General features: G+C 60.4%; 2 protein-coding genes and 1 long non-coding RNA gene across 3 annotated transcripts; 2 read left to right on the top strand and 1 right to left on the bottom strand.

The window, feature by feature from the left end:
- Positions 1-559: 559 nt before the first annotated feature.
- LOC119101276 (uncharacterized) lies at positions 560-1,729 on the bottom strand. Its single transcript, XR_005094527.1, has 3 exons — positions 1,491-1,729; positions 938-1,111; positions 560-648 (listed from the first exon to the last, which is right to left on the bottom strand). It is a non-coding gene; the product is annotated as an uncharacterized LOC119101276 (long non-coding RNA).
- A 428-nt stretch (positions 1,730-2,157) lies between these two features.
- Positions 2,158-7,572, top strand: LOC119100466 (E3 ubiquitin-protein ligase UBR4). The gene is made up of 7 exons (XM_037223558.1): positions 2,158-2,394; positions 3,957-4,054; positions 4,657-4,890; positions 5,393-5,550; positions 5,767-5,948; positions 6,828-6,890; positions 7,551-7,572. The coding sequence occupies exons 1-7, from the start codon at positions 2,276-2,278 to the stop codon at positions 7,570-7,572; spliced, it is 876 nt and encodes a 291-aa protein (XP_037079453.1). The 5' UTR covers positions 2,158-2,275.
- A 1,592-nt stretch (positions 7,573-9,164) lies between these two features.
- On the top strand, positions 9,165-14,757 carry LOC119100465 (protein purity of essence). Its single transcript, XM_037223557.1, has 8 exons — positions 9,165-9,181; positions 9,953-10,100; positions 10,619-10,836; positions 11,286-11,418; positions 11,999-12,102; positions 12,767-12,889; positions 13,414-13,593; positions 14,584-14,757. The coding sequence occupies exons 2-8, from the start codon at positions 9,956-9,958 to the stop codon at positions 14,755-14,757; spliced, it is 1,077 nt and encodes a 358-aa protein (XP_037079452.1). The 5' UTR covers positions 9,165-9,181; positions 9,953-9,955.
- The last annotated feature ends 4,936 nt before the right edge of the window (positions 14,758-19,693 follow it).

Here is a 19,693-nt window from a genome sequence, read left to right as displayed (position 1 = left end):
CTGAACAACGCGTGGCACGAGGCGTCACGCGTCATCGTATATCTTCCACAGCGCCACGGTGCCGTCAGCGCCGCCGCTGGCCAGCAGCGAGTTGGCCTTCCACAGGCGCACCGGCGCCGGCGCGAACTCCACGCACTCGACCGTCTTGCCGTGGTGCTCGAGCGCGGCAAGCAGGCGCAGCTTGCGCCACGAGATCACGCGCAGCCGGTGATCCCAGCAGCCGAGCGCGGCGACGCGGCCGTCGCGGCGTACGCGCACGCTCGCCGCGCCCGGGTTCGTGAGCTCGAAGCTCGGTCCGGCTGCCAGTCCGTCGGCGGTCACGGTGAAGGTCGGCACGCGGCTGCCGGAGGTGCCGACCAGGCCGCGGCCGTCGGCAGCCACGTCCACGCACATGGGCGTGTCGCTGGTGAGCTGGAGCCGCGCCGCCGGCCCCGCGGCGCCTGGCTCCCAGAGCAAGAGCGCGCCGGACTCGTACACGGCCACCAGGCGGCTGCGGGTGTCGTCCGGCAGGGGGCACAGCTGCATCACAGTGCCGAGCTCGGGCGGCGCTGAGAAGCGGCCCCCATCCCGACCCGAGCGCGGGTCCAGTAGAGCGACGGCTGAGGGGGGCTCAGCGGGGCATGCCACAAGGTTGCCGACTTGCACTACCTGTCAGCAGGGGTGAAATAACAGGTGAAATAGGGTTGACAGTGACTTGTGATTTGGAAAACAGGTGTAAGCCTTAATTTGCTTGAACAATGGTTTAATCCATGGTAAACTATGAGTAATTACCAAGCCAGTTAACCACACCACTTGTATTGGCAGCCAGGCATGCCTCCAATCACTAATGCTCATCCTATTACTAATACATACTAATGACATACACAAGTAGAAAATTGGTTATGGACCCTGGGCTCACAGATCCTTTGATGGTGTAACTGCCAATGTCAATACAAACCTTGCAAAAGCCATAATGCAAGAAGGGGAAAGTTGAGACAGGCTTGGGCAGGTCCAAGTCCCAAATGCAGATGGAGTCGTTTCTACCCTGTGTGAGCGCCTGGCCTTCATCCAGCTGCAAGACTGCCTGACAGGGAGACCCATGAGCCTCCACAGAAAATTTCTGCTTGCAAGTCTGGAAACAAGAAAGTTCAGCATCATGGGCAGGACAAATTTCATGCATATTCATAGCATTCCTCATAGTGCTAGGCAATAATGCCACAAGAAATGATGCATTGCCAAAATTAGCAAAACTGAAAACTTTGGGAATCATAGTACTTTGGGCCATACAAATAATGCTGCACATTATCACATACCATAAGCCATAAACCCATAACCCCATAAGTTACAAACTGAAACAAAGAGAAAACAAACCCCTGAATTTGACTATAATGCATGACAAAATATCTGAACTGGGTAAGCATTTACATATTCAAAAAGCAAAAAACTGGGTACACATTCAAAAAGTCCTATAATAGCCAGCTATAATACAAACAGAGAGAACAATGGTTTACCTCAAGGTCCCAGATCGTTAGATTTCCATCTTGACTACCCTGGGCAAGAAATACCTTCCTTTGGAGTGTCAAAAACCTGAGGCAGGACACAGGCGTACCATCTTTTTTGAAGTAATGTAATGGTGCAGGTGGGAGCTGTTTCCCTTTATCACCGTTAGCCATCTGAGCAAGAAAATATTTTACGCGCACTGCATGAGCACGACTCCCGTGGACCCTCAACACATCACGTCCGCGCGGCGCCCGGGCCACGGTTCTTGTGCGTAAGCAACGTTAACACAATAGTGCATAAATGTATGCCGCTGCTGCTTTCTAATTGTCTCCATAGGTTACATTTGTAAACAAAAATTTTGCGAGATCATTCGTTTGTTCACGCGTCACATCTAGCAAGGGCAGCCAGTTCATGAAGCGTTACATGACGTCATTAAGAAATATATGCTATGTTTTGATATGTTATAATTGTTTTAGAAATAAACATTATGTTAAAAACTATATAAAAATATGAAATATTCTGAAAAATCAGTAAATCATTTAAAATACAATATATAAGCTCATGCCATTAGGAAAGCGAAGCTTGATGTAAGCAGTCAGCTATTGGACCGTTCCTAACAATCAGCGCTTTGGCCGCAGCCACCCCAGAGACTGTGGTTTTTCAGGGGGTAGCGAAGGGAGGGCCGTGGCAGGGATAGCCCGGGCATAATTGGCATACCAATAGTCCTTACTTTCCCCATACACTTCAGTCTTTTCGAAAACAAGCGCTCTAGGAGGAGCGCGTTGGGGTTGCCGGCATGGCTTCGTCGAGCGGTGGGGTGGAGTGGAACTCCATCGTGAAGCCCATTTTAGCGGCATCCTACGGATCATTTAACAAAAATGACCTGCCTGAGTTCATAAGATCTGTGATAAAGAGGTAAGGATACACAGAAATAAAATGTTATGTGTGTTATTGCGTACATGGCGCTATTTCTAGAACATTCCAATGGGATTGTATCCACCAAAAGTTATTTATTTCTCCGAGTATAAAGACAGAGTCAGTTTTTACATTTTTATAAGATCCTAGACACACAATGCTGGTGGTGCTAAGTGGCTTTGTATTCAACGGTGATATCATGGTTCAACCTGCTGACATAACAAATAAAGCTTGGCTACATGATAAGTGCCTACAAATGTGCCCACTAGCCCAACTACCCACCATTCATTGGGTCTGTGGTAGGAGGTAGGTACGCCCAAACTTGGCCAGGTTACAAATTGTATCAAGAAGCTGAAGATTACATTACTGTTATCATTTTATGTCAAAGTGATGTATAAGTGAGTTCTTGTGATCAAGGTCTCTTACAAAAGATAAGATTGGAAATAAAGTGAAATTTAGGAATTTGATCTACATGAAATGATGCATTCAACATTTTCAGCCACATATTGATTCCCCTTATCATCTCTTACCTAAGAAGAATGCATATTATGGGCATGTAGGCATGAGGCACATAAAGCAGGACTAAGCCCTTCTTTACATTAGTGCAATCCAGTTATATTTGTCTATGCACTGGTGCTTAGTCTTGACATGCTTTACAGATGGCATTAAGTGGGAATCAAAAGTGTATTTAATGGATGATAGCTGGGCAGGAGTTGAAAAGCTTACAGCATACTGATACTGAAACATGCCAGGAAATCTAAACTAATATTAAACTCCAGGACACCCATATAGTCTTTAAATGAAAATTTGGTGTTCAGATTATTTTGTGTCATGTACAACTAGATTTAGGGTGCAAATAGGTAACATTTTCACTATCTTGGGCCTTAAATTGGGTGAAACTTTGTATCCCTTGGAGAGGACCCTAGCTCTTTCCACAATGTTGAGCTGCTCTCCCCCCCTCCCCTGCCACCCCCCCCCCCCCCCCAGGTATACATGATCCCCAATACTAGAAACATTCTAGAGAAAGCTTAGCATTTCTTCTGGACCCCTTTTCTTTCTAAGTACAGGGTTTTGGGCCACCCATGCAGTTAACAAAGGGTTCACCCCCTGCTTGGTAATGCACCCTGATGTCAACTTACCAGTCAGTTGCCAAGGTCATTGCAATATGTGATATTTTGATTGCTCAGTGCTTCCCAGATTTATAGATAATTTGGTTAAAACATTGATGGTAGTTTTATTAGCAGCATGAGCTTAAATTGCTTTAACACCCTCAAAGGTAGAACAGTGTTATAGGCAGGTGGCTGCATAAAAACATCAGTAAGACAGTTTGATGGACAAATTAGCAATGCATTGGGAGGACCCTACATCACTTGCAAACTTACTTGACCTTAAACTCTGGGCTGATGTTTCATATCAGCATTGTTAATGCAGGATGCTACCAAAAGTTCACATTTCTGTCAGTCCCTAAGATCTAGTAAAATAGCTTGATTTAATTGTAAGTTCAATGTTTTAAAACCAATCCCATTGATATTGACTTGACATTTTCCTGCCTTTGGTTTCAGTGAAGATGACATCATCAACCACAGTGCTGAATATGACACATTCTATTCAACTTTTGCACTGCTGGCTGCAGACTACATCACCCAGAATGCAGCAGACTGTAAGTGGATTGGACATGAGACCTGATTACCTACATAAAGTTCATATTTAGATCAGGTTGACACAAATGGTCATGAAACAGGCATGCAATCCAAAGTCAGCTGTGTGTGTGTGATGCATCATGTAATAGTCCTGCAGTGGTCAGCTGCCACCCAAGCCATGTAGATGGGGCAGCAGCCCCAGAGTTGGTAGGACCTGGCATTTGTCCTTCCAAGTTGGCTAACATTTAATGTTAGTTTCTGTGGCCTTAAAAAACAGTTGACTCACATGACATTTACAGGCTACAAAACCAGAGTTGAGACTCATGCCCTTGACTGCCACCCAGAACCTAAACCTACCAAGCTGTGTGTTTGAGAAACCAGAAGTACAGGTTTTGATTCCCTGTGGTGCCCATCCTTTCAGCTAGGGAGAGAGATAGACAGTGTCATATAGCCATAACAGCTGAGTGTATCATAAGGCCTCAATGGCAGCTTCCTTGCAAGTTGGATTCAGCTTCCTAGATCAAGCCATGACTGCCCACACCAGTCACATGCCCATGCAGCTACAGCCGGACCAGCCACTGCTCGCGCTACCTCCGCTGACCAGTCGCCGCACCTCCGGCAGTGCTGCCGAGTCAGATGGGCGGCGCGTGCGCAGCCGCGCGCATCCTGGGCGCGCACATGCTGCGCGGCCTGTCGGGCGGCAGCCGCCAGACGTCGCCACTGTCGCGCGGCCAGCTGATGGACGGCCTGCGCCTGCTGTGCCAGGGCGGCGGCCTCGAGCACTCGGACCACGTCACGCTGGTGGCCGCCATGAAGATGGCCAAGCTGCCGCCTCACATCCGCACCAGCGTGCCGGGTGAGGCGCGCGGCGCGCGCGGCGTCGCCGTCTCACGCGTGCGACGTGCGCTCCGCTCGGGCTGGCGTGACCGAGGGTTGTTTTATTAGTTGCTCGTCGCGAGTTGCGACAGATGTTGTTGGCACCATGTATCGATTTTTTGACACCCCTTCTTTGCTTATCAAATGTTGAAAAGTCCCTCATGCTCTTGCATTTGCTGGACATGGGATGCCGCGGGCTTGACGTCCACCAATATGGCCATCTTGCCCGTGCTTTTATCGATGCTGCATGCCAGGGTACCAAAAGTGTAGTGCGTCTTTGCGCGTCTTCATTGGCCATTGCGCGTCCGGGAAACCAGGGGTAGGGGTTCAATTCTCCGCGGTGCTCGCCCTTGCTGCCATGGTGAAAGGCAGGCGACGCCATATAGTCTGAGCAGCTGAGTGCGTCGTAGAGCCCTAACCACACACGGTGCTGCACGCTGGAAGAACGATTGACACATTCCTACCGTCACGCCTCTGCACAGCGGAGAAGGAGAACTCAGCCAAGACGGAGCCGAAGCGGCCCCGCGTGGACCCGTCCACCTCCCTGCTAGACCACCTGTCCTCGCCCATGTACAACCTGAGCAACGGCAGCGACCTCAGCGACGCGTCAGAGGCCAACAGCAGTGGGCAACAAGTCAAGGTCAGCAGAATGGGACCGGGAAAACCACGGGCTGATGACACGACCTGCATTCATTCGGAGCGTCAAATTTGTGCTGTATACTGCTGTGCTGTGTATTCCCCATGTGCAACAGAATACTCTGTGGAATGGTCAGTCTATTGTGGGCGGCGTTTTGACACCTGTTGGTTGTGTCACCATGTTTGACCCCTTGTTAAGACTGCGTTCGCCGGCTGACAGAACCTGTTCTGCGAGCGCAACATCGCGGCGCTGCAGCTGCTGGGCGCCGGCGACGTGCTGGTGGAGATGTGCCTCGGCCTGCCGCACATCGCCCGCTACCTGGCCCGCTACACCGAGTCACTGGAGACGGGCTGCCTCCAGCTGCCGGCCACGCTCACCGAGGCGGTCAGCGTCCGCTCCAGGTGCGACGTCACGGACGGGGTGACAGATCGGGTCTCAGCTGCTGGTCCGGGGAGGCCTGCTGACGGGAGCGATGCCAGGGTGGTGACTGGGTGGTTATGGCGTGTGCCGTGCTTGGTGTACATGAAAACGCTGTTGGGGCGGGTTCTTTTCATGTTTGTGCCAAGTGGTCGGAAGTGACGTGCGCAAGTCAGCACGGATATTACATATTGCATCGAATACGTGCACCGCTCTGTCCCGTCCCACCTTTCCATTCCTCCCCCAGTCGTCACGCCTCAGGTCTAACGTGGTGGCGGCGCTTCAGTCACTGACTTGTGACGCTTCATCCGCGCGCAATCCGCAGGCCCTCAGCTCCTCCATGGTGACGGTGCGACAACCTCTCACCGCCCCCCCCCCCCCCGCAGCCTGCAGACGCTCAGCTCCTCCATGGTGACGGTGCGACAACCTCTTACCGCCCCCTCCCCCCCCGCAGCCTGCAGACCCTCAGCTCCTCCATGGTGACGGTGCGACAACCTCTTACCGCCCCCTCCCCCCCCCGCAGCCTGCAGGCGCTCAGCTCTTCCATGGTGACGGTGCGACAACCTCTTACCGCCCCCCCCCCCCGCAGCCTGCAGACCCTCAGCTCCTCCATGGTGACGGTGCGACAACCTCTTACCGCCCCCTCCCCCCCCCGCAGCCTGCAGACCCTCAGCTCCTCCATGGTGACGGTGCGACAACCTCTCACCGCCCCCCCCCCCCCCGCAGCCTGCAGGCGCTCAGCTCTTCCATGGTGACGGTGCGACAGCCTCTCACCGCCCCCCCCCCCCGCCCCGCAGCCTGCAGGCGCTCAGCTCTTCCATGGTGACGGTGTGACAGCCTCTCACCGCCCCCCCCCCCCGCAGCCTGCAGGCGCTCAGCTCGGACGTGGTGATGGTGTGGCGGGCGCTCTCGCTGCCGGCGCTGGAGCCGCTGACGGCCGCCCGGCAGCAGCGGCTGGCGCAGCTCAGCGCCGCCTGCCTGCTGGCGGCGCTGACCGTAGCCGCCAGCGGCGCCGCCGTCGCCGCGCCCGACGACGCCGAGACGCACGCCGTCGACGTGGTGGTGCGCGCGCTCGAGGTGTACGAGTGCGTGCAGAGCGTGATGCGCGCCTCCACGCGCTCGGGCGGACACGTGAGTGGCGCCGGCGCACGGCTGGGCTGGGAGCCGGAGGGGAGGGCAGGGGACGGGGCCCGCTGTGATCACTGGTGGGAGGAGACGGCCTAGGCCGTTGCGCTCTGTGTTGTTAGCCTGCAGTGGTGTTAGATACTGTTTGTGGCGTCCTGCAACTTGAAGGACGCGTTGCGTATCAATGCACCATGCAGAAGTGCAGTTTTCGACAGTGCCTCACGCCGATGAAGCGGTCATTTTCTTGCACCGCCCTCGGACCCTGGGGGTGCAGTTTCTCTAACAAGCCTAAACTGGAAGCACATATCAGCATATTGCGAACGCCACCTCGTTCCATAACTGAACAACCCTGCGAACCCACGTTCCATAACTGAACAAGCACTCCTTGAGGGAGACGGTCTCGCTCTCGGTGACACGCTCGCCTGATGCGTCATGTGACGCCGCTGCTGCGCCGCCCCCAGTGCGTGCAGAACCTGCAGCTGATGGCGGCCCTGCTGCTGCTGCGGGGCATCCAAGCCTTCATGTTCGCCGTCAGCGCCATCGGCGACAAACAGGAGCGCGGCAAGTCGCCCGTCAAGGGCAAGGAGAGCAGGATCAACCTGCTCAAAGTGTAAGATGGTCGTCACAGTCGCAGACCGTGGTGGATCGGGGCCAGGGAACTATTGATTTTGATATAACTTATAAAGTTAGAACGCTACCATTTTGAATGCTACCATCTTTCACTTAACACTACTATTTAGCACGAGTTATTGTTCATGAATGGCTAGCACGGGTTTTTATTTTTTGCGAAGCTATACATGCAAGTTATTTAAGCTCGCTATTGTATAGCGTATCCGAGGAACATATGGCCCATAAGTATTGTGCATCTGTTGTCATATGCTGCATCTTTACACATGGTCGGAGTGCTGACGGTGGCGCTGACCTTCCCCTCTCCCTCTGTCCGGCAGTCAGCAGGGGTTCGGCGTGCTGGCGGTGGCGCTCACCTCCCCCTCTGTCCCCTGTCCGGCAGTCAGCAGGGGTTCGGCGTGCTGACGGTGGCGCTGACCTCCCTCTATCCCTCTGTCCGGCAGTCAGCAGGGGTTCGGCGTGCTGGCGGTGGCGCTGACCTCGCCGGCGCTGACGCTCGTCTCCAGCCTGCTGTCGGACGTGCGCTCGGAGACGGCCGTGTTCGGCGGGCCGCCGCTGCCGCCGGGCGGGCCGGCGACGCTGGCTACGGCCTGCTCGGCCGGCCAGCGCGCTGCCGCCCTGCTCTCGGCAGCGAACGTGACGCAGCTGCTCTTCAACGTGGCGGTGGCCAGCTACCGCAAGGCGTGCGCGCTGAGCGGCGGCGGCGGCGCGGCGGCCGGGGCCGTGGAGGGCGGAGACGTGTTCGGCCTTGCCACCGGTCCCGCCTTCACCGCCTCGTTTTACGTGGACGACTCGAGCGGCGACGAGGCCAGCTCGGGTGAGGGGAGGGGAGAGGAGTGGGTTGTTGGCAGACGGATCCGGTGATGTGGGGTTGCAGCGGAAGTCTAGGAAACACTTTTGGGACTGGAGCGGAAGAACGGAAATAAATCAACATGCTTAGCAATTACGTCCTAACAACCACTTAAGTTTGTTGAAGTTTTCCTGGTTATTCAGAAAACGCTACTCATGCTTATCACGTCAATCACATTATGGATTATTGTGGCTTTAGGACGTGCCATCAGAGATCACTGCGCTCGTGAAGTATCTGTCTTCCACTCAGTCGATCTGTTGTGTGGTGCGGGCATGAGCTCGCTGACACGTATGCCGTATGTGTCACTTGTAACAATCATTTCCATCCATTTCTACCGCGCTCGGATCACCCGTTAAGAGTTACCGTTCGACTTCTCCCTGGCGCATTTCTCGGCCCGCCCCCCTCCCCATCGCTCGCGTGCTGACCCGGCACCCACCGCCAGGTGACGAGGACGACTCGGTGCTGGGCCAGTGGTTCATGCAGACGCTGTACCCGGCTGGGCCCGCCTCGCCGCCAGCCTCGGCCGCCGCCTCGGAGCACGGCGGCGGCTCGGAGCGCGCCGCCGCCGCCGCCGCCGAGCCCAGCCTGGTGCCGGAGCGCGGCGAGCCGCATGGCGTACGTCAGCGGCGGGAGATGACGGCAGGAGGGCCGAGTGACGGCAGGGGAGGGGGAGTCCAGTGACTGCAGGGGGCCAAGTGACGACGGTGGGGCCGAGTGACGGCAGGGGGGGGGGGGGGTTCAGTGACGGCAGGGGGCCGAAGTGACGACGATGGGGACCGAGTGACGACGGTGGGGCCGAGTGACTGCAGGGGGGGGGGGGGGGGGAGTCCATGATGGCAGGAGGCCGAGTGACGGCAGGGAGGGGAGGGGATCCAGTGACGGCAGGGAGCAGAGTGACGGCTCGTGTTTTGGGCTCAGCTGGACGTCGGCGTGGGGTTATGGCGATGATGGGTATTGGCTTTGGAAATTGCGGGCGTCGTTAAAAAGTGAAAACGACGATCAAATACGGTTCAGAGGCTACTGGATTGGTTCGCTGAGCGGGCGGCGCTGGACTGAATGAAATGGATCGAAGGCGATACTCGCTGTGATTGACAGACCATAGTTTTTCGTTTGTAATTTCCTTCATATCGTGTCGCTGGTGCGATATAACCCAGACCCAGCGCGTTGCCTCTTGTCGCGTTCTTCACCGCGTCACATTCCACCCGGGGTGATTTGTAACCTTCACGGAACTAAATGTGGTCATTCAAGGCCACCCAAGTGTCGTCCTTCCACCGGGGAGCACTGTCGCAGCCGTCCGATCCCGCCACCGCCGCATCCTCAGCCCTCATCCGCAGTCAGACCCGACCCTGTTCGCTCCTGACGTCCGCTCCGCCGGCGCCGTTACAGTTCATGTCGCTGGCGTCGCACGTGCTGCGCCTGATCAACAGCGACCTGCTCGACTCGGAGTGCGCCGACGTGCGGCGCTACGTGCGTCAGGGCGTCACCGACTACCAGGTCACGCTGCTGGCCGCCATGGTGCGCGACGTCGGCTCAGGTTAGCACGCCCCCCCCCCCCCGTCCCTGGGGAGTACAACCTCGGGGCGGTTCTGCTACGACAGTTGGCAAATAACCGTTTCTTATGGCGTCTTCCGTCTTTCCTTTTGCATATTTTTTTTTCGCTCCGTTAATTTTTGTTTTCTTTCCATTCTGTTTCTTCTTTCTTTCTTTCGCGTGTGCTGGTGCCGGCCGAAGGATGGAGGGCAGCCTATCTGAGGCTTATTGCCAGCGGCGCGTTATTTCGTGCGGCGCATCGGATCTCGCCGTAGTTTTGCTGGGCGCCGTGCGTGGTGCACAGTGACGTGTTCCGGCACTCCAGGTCAGCCATTTGTACATGCACCCATAATGCGCGACCGAGGCCTTTGTGCTGTCCGTCGACTGGTGCGTCCCAGGACTCGCGTTGTGGCGCTGCCACCTCCGCCAGTGTCCGTCTCGTCACATAGCGAGCCTCTGCGCGTCGGTCGCGCCCGCGCCCGTGACAGCGCTATGACCCCGGCTGCGGCCGCCGCCCGGCAGGCAGCCTGGGCGCCGGCGTCAGCGCCGGCAGCATGATGAGCCTGTGCCACGAGTTCAGCGCGTCGCTGACGCGGCTGACGCACAACCTGCTGGCCACGCGGCTGCTGAGCACGCCGCTGCAGGAGACGCTGCTAGCGCAGCTCGGCCTCAGCCCCTGGCAGGAGGATGCCGACTGGCCGCTCAGCGTCAAGCCGCGCTCGCTGGCCGTTCTGGCGCAGGTGAGTCGACCGGCGCGTGCTGGCAGCGGCTAGGAGCGGGGCGTCGCCGGTATGAAGGAGGCTGGTGTGCGCGTGTGTGCTGTATGAGAGTTGGTACATGGCTGGCCTAGATGCCCAACTGAATGCAATGTGGCGAGGTGGGCTGCCTCCTTGGGGCACTGTCTTTGGGTAACTCCGTTAGATAGAGCTATTTGGCAGTCCATTGAGGGCCCGAATAGGTAAGTGGCGGATGTGCATCCTCCTGGGTTACTTGAATTTGTTGGAAGGCAGGCGTGCACAATTGGAGAGGTCAAAAATACCATGGGTTTCGTGCCTGTCGCGCGGTCGGTGATCTTTCGTACAGCGTCCACCGCTCTTATCTCGTCACCGAGTTTATGGCAGCAGGGCTGGCGCGATGACGTGAGTGTGTCGCCCCGTGCTCTAACGCCTCTGCCCGGCGCCGTCTGCAGGTGCTGCTGCTGAACCAGGAGGGGCCGGGGCCGGACCAGCTGGACGGCCGCCAGGCGACCGTGCTCATCTGGTCCAGCCTGCTGCGCACACTGACCCGGCGCATCCTCGGCGACGCCGAGGCAGACGGCGATGGTCAGTGCTCCCGGTCCGAGTCCGGGGGATGGGCGGGATGGGTGGGGCTCGCCCGCCAGGCGTCCCGGCGACGAGGCGAGGTGTGGCCGGAGGTTTGGACGGGCTCTGTACGAATGTACAGATGGTACGTACAGATGGTCTGTACGGATGGTATGTACAGAAGGCAGGCCTGAATGTCAACGCGGTTGTGTACGGGGCTCAGGTGGCCGCCATCAATACATACACTATAGCAGAGAGTGGCCTGGACAGTTGCGCATAATATGTATGTAGCGCGTGGCCCCTGGTTTTTTTACAGCTCGGGTCGGGCTGCCTGAGGAAGTTGTGCATTGCCTTCTGCCTGCCACTAATTACGTGGTATAAATGGCGTTCATCACGGCAGGTGCAAACTCGGGCCTGCGCAAAACAGACTGACAGGCCAGCCAATGTCCTGAGTTTAGGACTGGATTGTTCGCGTCAATCTGTCCAAGCGGCAGCAGTGCCCGGCGTCTAATGCGGTCACAGCTTGACCTCTGCTGTGTCGTTGCGGCGGTGTTCGGCTCTCCGATGGTGCCGACCGGTGACGGCGCCTTCTATTGACCAGACCTGAACGTGGAGCACGCCCAGCTGCTGCTCTTCCTCTTCCACTCGCTGGAGCTGATGCAGAAGAAGAACGTACTCATCCAGTGCGCCGACGTCATCATCAAGGTACAGCCTGCACTTCACAAGACCGCTGGAAAGTCCATGACCGACTGCCTAGCATGCTGTAATGTTGAGTTCTGGGCGGAGCCTCTCGTGTTATGTGACTTGTCAGTGAGCTCTGGTTTAGTTGGCTGGCATCCTGCTTCAGTCGGGCGACATTTCTCAGGTGATATACTGTGTTGTCTGCTGTCTGTGTCGATGGCTGTCAACCTTTGTCTCCCTTATTGTGACTTTCAGTAGGAATCTGGTCTCAGCCAGTGCTCCAGCCTCGGACACTGCTGTCCCAGCTGGTGCCTGAGGCTCAGCCTCGTTGTCACAGAGTCGATGCCCTAGTCCCAGCACCACTGTCCAGCTGGTGCCTGGGGCTCAGCCTTGTTTTCCCAGAGTCGACGCCCTGGCCCCAGCACCGCTGTCCCAGCTGGTGCCTGAGGGTCAGCCTTGTTGTCCCAGAGTCGACGCCCTAGCTCCAGCACCAATCGCAGCTGGTACCTGGGACTTAGCCTTGTTTTCCCAGAGTTGACACCCTAGTCCCAGCACCGCTGTCCCAGCTGGTGCCTGAGGCTCAGCCTTGCTGTCCCAGAGTCGACGCCCTGGCTCCAGCACCACTGTCCCAGCCGGTGCCCCGCCGTAGTCGCCAGCCTGCCTCAGTCGACGTCTGGCTCTGCCGCAGGTGGCTCCCGCGCTGGATGCACCCATGTCGGCGGCCCAGGTGCTCCACCTGGCTCGGCTGCTAGTCGTGTTCGAGTATATGGTGCGCAACCTGTACGACGCGCCCTCCTTCCTCATCGACCAGGTGCGTGGACAGGACCGGTGCCGCGGTGTTTGGGGTCGGCTGGGGGAGGCAGGCGCGAGGGCTGTGCTAACGGAGGAGAGGCAGCCGACTGCCAATGGGGATGGGTTGGGGCTGTACAAGCCAGCGGCAGACGCGGCTTAGATGCGCTTAATCGTCGTTGGCGCTTTACGACGCACTCAGCTTCTGAGGCCTCGCTGGGTCGCCTGTTTCATCCTGATGGGCAGGACGGGCGCCCCAAGGATGTGTTGCATACTACACTGCCTATCAGGCAGTGTAGAGGCGAATGGCGGGACTGAATCGTTTCTGTGCGGGCTCATGCTTTACTCGCGTATTTTATGTATGCCCGTATGTTGCCTGCAATTGATGTGCAGATGTATTAGGCGTGACACGTTTGAGAGAACACGACTGCGTGCGGAGTATCGTTAATCTCTCTTTTGCCGAGCCTCCATTGTATGGTGGTGTGCTGGTGTTCTGTCGGCCTGCGGTGGTGGAGCGCCGCAGCTGACGCCCGCGCCGGCCGCCAGGTGCGGAGCAACCTGCTGGGCCGCGTGCCGGGCGCCGAGAAGCTCTACATCCCGTGTAAGGAGGTGGAGGGCGTGGCCGAGAGCCGCGCCGGCGCCGGCGGTGGCGGCGAGCCGCCCTGCTTCTACAGCCTGACGCACTCGGACAGCGGCGGCGGCGACCCGCTCCGGCTGGACGGACTGGTACGACACTGCGAGCCGAGCTGCACCCGGGCCGGGGGGGGGGGGGAGGGGAGGGGGGGGGGGGACGGTACGGTTTAACGGGCCGTCTACCTGCGGATTGATGCCCGCTCTATGGGCCGGGGTATTTGTGTTTTGTGTCTCTGTGTGCCGCCATAGGTATGGGTTTGTGAACCCCGCGCGTCTTGTTGCCTGGCTGGTCAGAATCTTCTTTATCCTCTTAGATACAAGTGCTTATATGTCTTGCACTCTTGCGAACGCTGTCGATGACAGCTGAAGCTTTGCTTGTGTCTAGCACATGTTATTTATAGGTACTGATAAATATCGTACATGACGACATGAATGGGTTATCTATTCATACTTCATTAATGGTGGAGGGGCTCTCCCAGCGCCTGATCTCAAACTCGGCACCTACAACGCTGCGCGCTATCCCCGTGGTCGGTCCTCACGCCGCGCCCCTGACGGCCGCTCTCCGGGCGCGCCACCCTCGCGCCGTGCCCCTGACGGACGCTGTCCGAGCGCGCCACCCTCGCGCCGTGCCCCTGACGGACGCTCTCCGAGCGCGCCACCCTCGCGCCGTGCCCCTGACGGCCGCTCTCCGGGCGCGCCACCCTCGCGCCGTGCCCCTGACGGCCGCTCTCCGAGCGCACCACCCTTGCGTCGTGCCCCTAACGGCCGCTCTCCGAGCGCGCCACCCTCGCGCCGCGCCCCTGACGGCCGCTCTCCGGGCGCGCCACCCTCGCGCCGTGCCCCTGACGGACGCTGTCCGAGCGCGCCACCCTCGCGCCGTGCCCCTGACGGCCGCTCTCCGGGCGCGCCACCCTCGCGCGGTGCCCCTGATGGACGCTGTCCGAGCGCGCCACCCTCGCGCCGTGCCCCTGACGGCCGCTCTCCGAGCGCGCCACCCTTGCGTCGTGCCCCTAACGGCCGCTCTCCGAGCGCGCCACCCTCGCGCCGCGCCCCTGACGGCCGCTCTCCGGGCGCGTGCTGCAGGCGAGCAGCTTCCTGCTGAGCACGCCGGACGCGCTCGACTACCGCGCCTTCTACGTGGCGCTGGTGGGCCTGCTGCGCGTGGGCGGCCAGGCGGACCTCGAGGCGCGCGTCGCGCCACTGACACCGGCCGGCCGCGTCAACGTCCACTACTGCTTCACCATCGCCTGCCGGTGAGCGGCCGCTGCAGCGGTGGGCTGTGGGACGGGTGCTAGTGAATGGCAGCCAGCTGGGACACGAACACCACGTTGGGTGCGTAGATGCGGGATGGGATCGCACAGAGGACGGCGATATGGGGAAACTTTGGCGGCGAGTGGGTAGCTGGCCAGTTTGCTACAGTGGTGGGATTCTTCAGTGTGTAAATGGGAAGCACCATTGTGCTACAGTGGTGGGATTCTCCAGTGGGCGGATGGGAAGCACCAGTGTACTTTAGTGGTGGCATTCTCCAGGGGGTAGGTAGGCAGCACCATTTTTTTCAGTGGTGGGATTCGCCAGCGGGTGGATGGGCAGCACTAGCGTGCTACGGTGGTAGGATTCTCTAGTGGGTAGGTGGGTAGCACCAGTTTTCTTCAGTGGCGGGATTCTCCAGCGGGCGGGTGGGTTGACGCCATCGCTGTGTCTCCGAGTGAGAGGTCTCCAGCGAGTAGGGCGGCGCCGCCGGCGTGTGCCAAGCGCTGCCGATCTGCCGTGACGGGCTCGGTGGCCGTGTCCGCACTCGTCCGCCGGCCCGCTGACGCCGGCCGCGCCGCCAGGCTCTGCGGTCTCGCTGCCGCCGTCGGAGGAGTTCCTGGAGCAGATGTGCGCGGGGCGCTGAGGAGGGCGCCCGGCCCGCTGCTGCACTCGCTCGTCTGGGGACCCGCGCGCCGCCGACCGCTCTACGCCAGCACCATCAAAGGTCCCGCCTGCTGCGCCGGCTGCGGGTGACCGTCGGCTTTGTCGCCGCCAGCGTTGACACCGGTCGCGATGTGTGGAGGTGGTGGCGTTGTAGGCCCCGATGAATCAGTGACTGCTGTTTCTGCTAATTAGAATGACCTTGTTGGAGCAAACGTTTCCCCACAGAAAGATACATCGAATAGGAGGCAGTGCTTCAGGCTCATCTCCCAGGGTACTAGGCTTCCATCCCGAACACTGAATAGTCACCGGGACCATTCGCGATTAGAGCTGGTTGGTTGTTTACAAAAGAATGTATGTACGTCTGGAGAAATATTTCCTGAACTATTTATAAGGGGCTGCTCCTCCAGCCTTCCGCGTTTGTTCCACCTGCGCCGAATCATGCACAGTCAGTCGCCTCGCCCGGTACGCCTGCGTCCATGACGTCGCCATCCCCCGCTCTACAGGATGCGCTGGTGAAGCAGGGCCTGTCGGCGCACAAGGCCGACAGGCCTGCTGGACAACGTCAGCCGCCAGGTGGGGGACGTCGGCCGAGACGTGGACCTGGGTGCAGCGCATGGCGGCCCGGCTGCGCGCCGCCCAGCGACCCCGCTGCTCGGACGTGGTCGCCCTGCACGCGGCCATCGCCAAGACACAGGTGCGGCGGCGCAGGGGACGGCAGGTCTGGCCGGCTGACCCCCTCGAAAGGGCTGCCGCTGGGGCAGTCCGGGTGGCGGCGGTGGACTTGTGCACTTTTTCGTGGTTGAGACGGAGGGGTGAGCCGCCCGGTCGCGTACGTCTACGATGATTTGATTCATGCTTGGTTAACATATTTTTGTGTAGTGTGTGGAAGCTGTGAACACCAATTTTATTGTTGCTTTTGGCCATGGGTTGTAAGTGGAATTATTTGCTGGCACACCCAGAGCTCCAGTCATCATTGCCACTACCGCAATGGACGCAATAGTCATTCATTGCTCTCAAGCCGTTCCTGTGGACAGGTGAGCCTGGACGAGGCGTTCAGCCGGCCGGCGAGCGACGCCAGCCGGGTGATCGAGCCGGCGGCGGGAGGACAGGAGGCGGCCGAGGTGGCGCGCCGTCTGCTGCCCGTCGTCGTCAGCCTCATCGACACCGTGTCCGGCTGCATCAGGTGAGTGTGGCGGCGGACTGACGTGGGGGTCGGACGGAGGCCGGCCGGGTGCCGCGTCAGGCGGGGGCGAGACGCTGGGCTTACGGACGGTGTTCGGGGCTGTGTCAGATGGGGGGGGGGGGGCAACGGGACAGGGTGTTGAGTGCTGTGTCAGACGGGGTTCGTACACCAGGCCGGGCGACGACGATAGCACTAGAGCAGCGGGTGGGCTTCATCTTACGCGCCAACACTGTGTCTGACATCGGGCGCGTTCTGTTCGGCGCGAGACGAGACTCTGGCACCAGCTCATTGTGCTGCTATGGTGACACGTGCTGTGAGGATCGCCGAGACATGGGCCGGTGCGTTGGAGCGGCCACCCGATTCCGCTGGGTAGAACGCCACGGCAGTAGTAGCATGAGCACCGCTCCGCGAACCGCCATCGGCTCCGGCACTGGCGCCGACCGGCATGTCGGCTGACCTCGGCGCTGCCCGCAGGTCGAGCCTGCTGCAGTGCCTGACGGAGCCGGAGGGGGACGCCGAGCCGCCGTCGTCGGCCACGCTGCGCGCCTACGACCACCTACTGAGCGTGGTGTCGCCGCGCGCCGCCCAGCAGTTCCCGCTGGCGGACGGGTGCGCCGCGTGCCTGCCGCCGGCGCTGCGGCGCACGCTCGACGACTGGCACGCGGCGGCCGCCGCCGACCTCGGCTTCTCGCAGAACTGGGTCAGTGGCGCGCCCGTGGACTCGCGACGCGGCAGCGGCCGCCGTTAGGAGCGTGCAATGAGGGGGCCAGTGCGAATGCACGGGATGATAGGGCTGTTTTGAGACCTACCGGTAACACTGCATTGCTTGCGTAATGACGCGTGTCGTTTGCTAGCGTACGGACGTCGTCAGCTGTCGCCGGTGTCTGTTGCCTGTTGGCCGCGGGGTGACGCCGGAGACGTCGGTCGGTGCCGCAGAAGGCGCGGTACGGCGAGCAGCCGCTGCCGTCCGAGGGCTACATCACGTCCGTGGTGCTGGCGCACGCTTCCACCCTGTCGGGCGTGGCCAGCCACAGCATCGGGCTCTCGCTCAAACACCTGCTGCACTGCCTGGTGCGCGTGGCCGAGGCGCTCTTCACGTGAGTGAGACGCGGCCGGCGGCCGGCGCGGGGAGCAGGCGCCGTGCTGGGGGAGGCGGCCGGTCTGTGCGCCGCTTGGTCATCACAGTGGACTGCGGTACTGTTGGACGTTTTGTGGGAGGTGCGAGGACGTTGACGTGCTGGCGTCATGCGCGCAGACACGTTAGCTGCGGTTCCGTAGGCGTCTGGCATCATCGTGCATGCGGCAGACGTGTGAGTAGGGCGCGTCCGTCGTGTAGATGCCCCCAGGGCGTCCCTCCGCCTGACCGTTCAGCTCACTCTCAGGGCGTGAACCGCTGACCTGCGACCCTCGCCTCTCCTGTCCTTCGTCTCGAGCTGGCAGCCCTCGTCTCTCCCCTGCGGAGAGCTCCCGATGTCTGGCCTGCCCCGCACCCAGCCCTCGTCTCTTCCCTGCGGAGGGCACCCGATGTCTGGCCTGCCCCGCACCCAGCCCTCGTCTCTTCCCTGCGGAGGGCTCCCGACGTCTGGCCTGCCCCGCACCCAGCCCTCGTCTCCCCTGCGGAGGGCTCCCGATGTCTGGCCTGCCCCGCACCCAGCCCTCGTCTCTTCCCTGCGGAGGGCACCCGACGTCTGGCCTGCCCCGCACCCAGCCCTCGTCTCTTCCCTGCGGAGGGCTCCCGATGTCTGGCTTGCCCCGCACCCAGCCCTCGTCTCTTCCCTGCGGAGGGCTCCCGATGTCTGGCCTGCCCCGCACCCAGCCCTCGTCTCTTCCCTGCGGAGGGCACCCGACGTCTGGCCTGCCCCGCACCCAGCCCTCGTCTCTCCCTGCGAAGGGCTCCCGATGTCTGGCTTGCCCCGCACCCAGCCCTCGTCTTCCCCTGCGGAGGGCTCCCGATGTCTGGCCTGCCCCGCACCCAGCCCTCGTCTCTTCCTGCGGAGAGCTCCCGATGTCTGGCTTGCCCCGCACCCAGCCCTCGTCTCTCCCTGCGGAGGGCTCCCGACGTCTGGCCTGCCCCGCACCCAGCCCTCGTCTCTCCCCTGCGGAGGGCACCCGACGTCTGGCCTGCCCTGCACCCAGCCCTCGTCTCTTCCCTGCGGAGGGCACCCGACGTCTGGCCTGCCCCGCACCCAGCCCTCGTCTCTCCCCTGCGGAGGGCTCCCGATGTTTGGCCTGCCCCGCACCCAGCCCTCGTCTCTTCCCTCTGGAGGGCTCCCGACGTCTGGCTTGCCCCGCACCCAGCCCTCGTCTCTTCCCTCTGGAGGGCTCCCGACGTCTGGCCTGCCCCGCACCCAGTCCTCGTTTCTTCCCTGCGGAGGGCACCCGACGTCTGGCCTGCCCCGCACCCAGCCCTCGTCTCTCCCCTGCGGAGGGCACCCGACGTCTGGCCTGTCCCGCACCCAGCCCTCGTCTCTTTCCTGCGGAGAGCTCCCGATGTCTGGCTTGCCCCGCACCCAGCCCTTGTCTCTTCCCTGCGGAGGGCACCCGACGTCTGGCCTGCCCCGCACCCAGCCCTCGTCTTCCCCTGCGGAGGGCTCCCGATGTTGGCCTGCCCGCACCCAGCCCTCGTCTCTTCCCTGGAGGGCTCCCGACGTCTGGCTTGCCCCGCACCCAGCCCTCGTCTCTTCCCTCGGAGGGCGACGTCTGGCCTGCCCCGCACCCAGCCCTCGTTCTTCCCTGCGGAGGGCACCCGACGTCTGGCCTGCCCCGCACCCAGCCCTCGTCTCTCCCCTGCGGAGGGCACCCGACGTCTGGCCTGTCCCGCACCCAGCCCTCGTTCTTTCCTGCGGAGAGCTCCCGATGTCTGGCTTGCCCCGCACCCAGCCCTGTCTCTTCCCTGCGGAGGGCACCCGACGTCTGGCCTGCCCCGCACCCAGCCCTCGTCTCTCCCCTGCGGAGGACACCCGACGTCTGGCCTGTCCCGCACCCAGCCCTCGTCTTCCCTGCGGAGGGCTCCCGATGTTTGGCCTGCCCCGCACCCAGCCCTCGTCTCCCCTACGGAGGGCTCCCGACGTCTGGCCTGCCCCGCACCCGGCCATC

Source organism: Pollicipes pollicipes, unplaced genomic scaffold, assembly GCF_011947565.3.
Source record: "Pollicipes pollicipes isolate AB1234 unplaced genomic scaffold, Ppol_2.1 Scaffold_4881;HRSCAF=5763_pilon_pilon_pilon, whole genome shotgun sequence".
Lineage (NCBI taxonomy): Eukaryota > Metazoa > Arthropoda > Thecostraca > Pollicipedomorpha > Pollicipedidae > Pollicipes > Pollicipes pollicipes.
Note: the sequence above shows the minus strand (reverse complement) of the source record. Positions and strands in the feature narration are given on the sequence as shown.

Coding starts and splice junctions, on each gene's coding strand:
- LOC119100466 (XM_037223558.1), top strand. CDS start 2,276: ATGGCTTCGTCGAGCGGTGGGGTGGAGTGGAACTCCATCGTGAAGCCC. Junction 4,055..4,656: donor CACCCAGAATGCAGCAGACT/GTAAGTGGATTG, acceptor CACCTCCGGCAG/TGCTGCCGAGTCAGATGGGC. Junction 6,891..7,550: donor CTCTCGCTGCCGGCGCTGGA/GCCGCTGACGGC, acceptor CGCCGCCCCCAG/TGCGTGCAGAACCTGCAGCT.
- LOC119100465 (XM_037223557.1), top strand. CDS start 9,956: ATGTCGCTGGCGTCGCACGTGCTGCGCCTGATCAACAGCGACCTGCTC. Junction 10,101..10,618: donor GGTGCGCGACGTCGGCTCAG/GTTAGCACGCCC, acceptor GCCGCCCGGCAG/GCAGCCTGGGCGCCGGCGTC. Junction 10,837..11,285: donor CGCTGGCCGTTCTGGCGCAG/GTGAGTCGACCG, acceptor CGCCGTCTGCAG/GTGCTGCTGCTGAACCAGGA.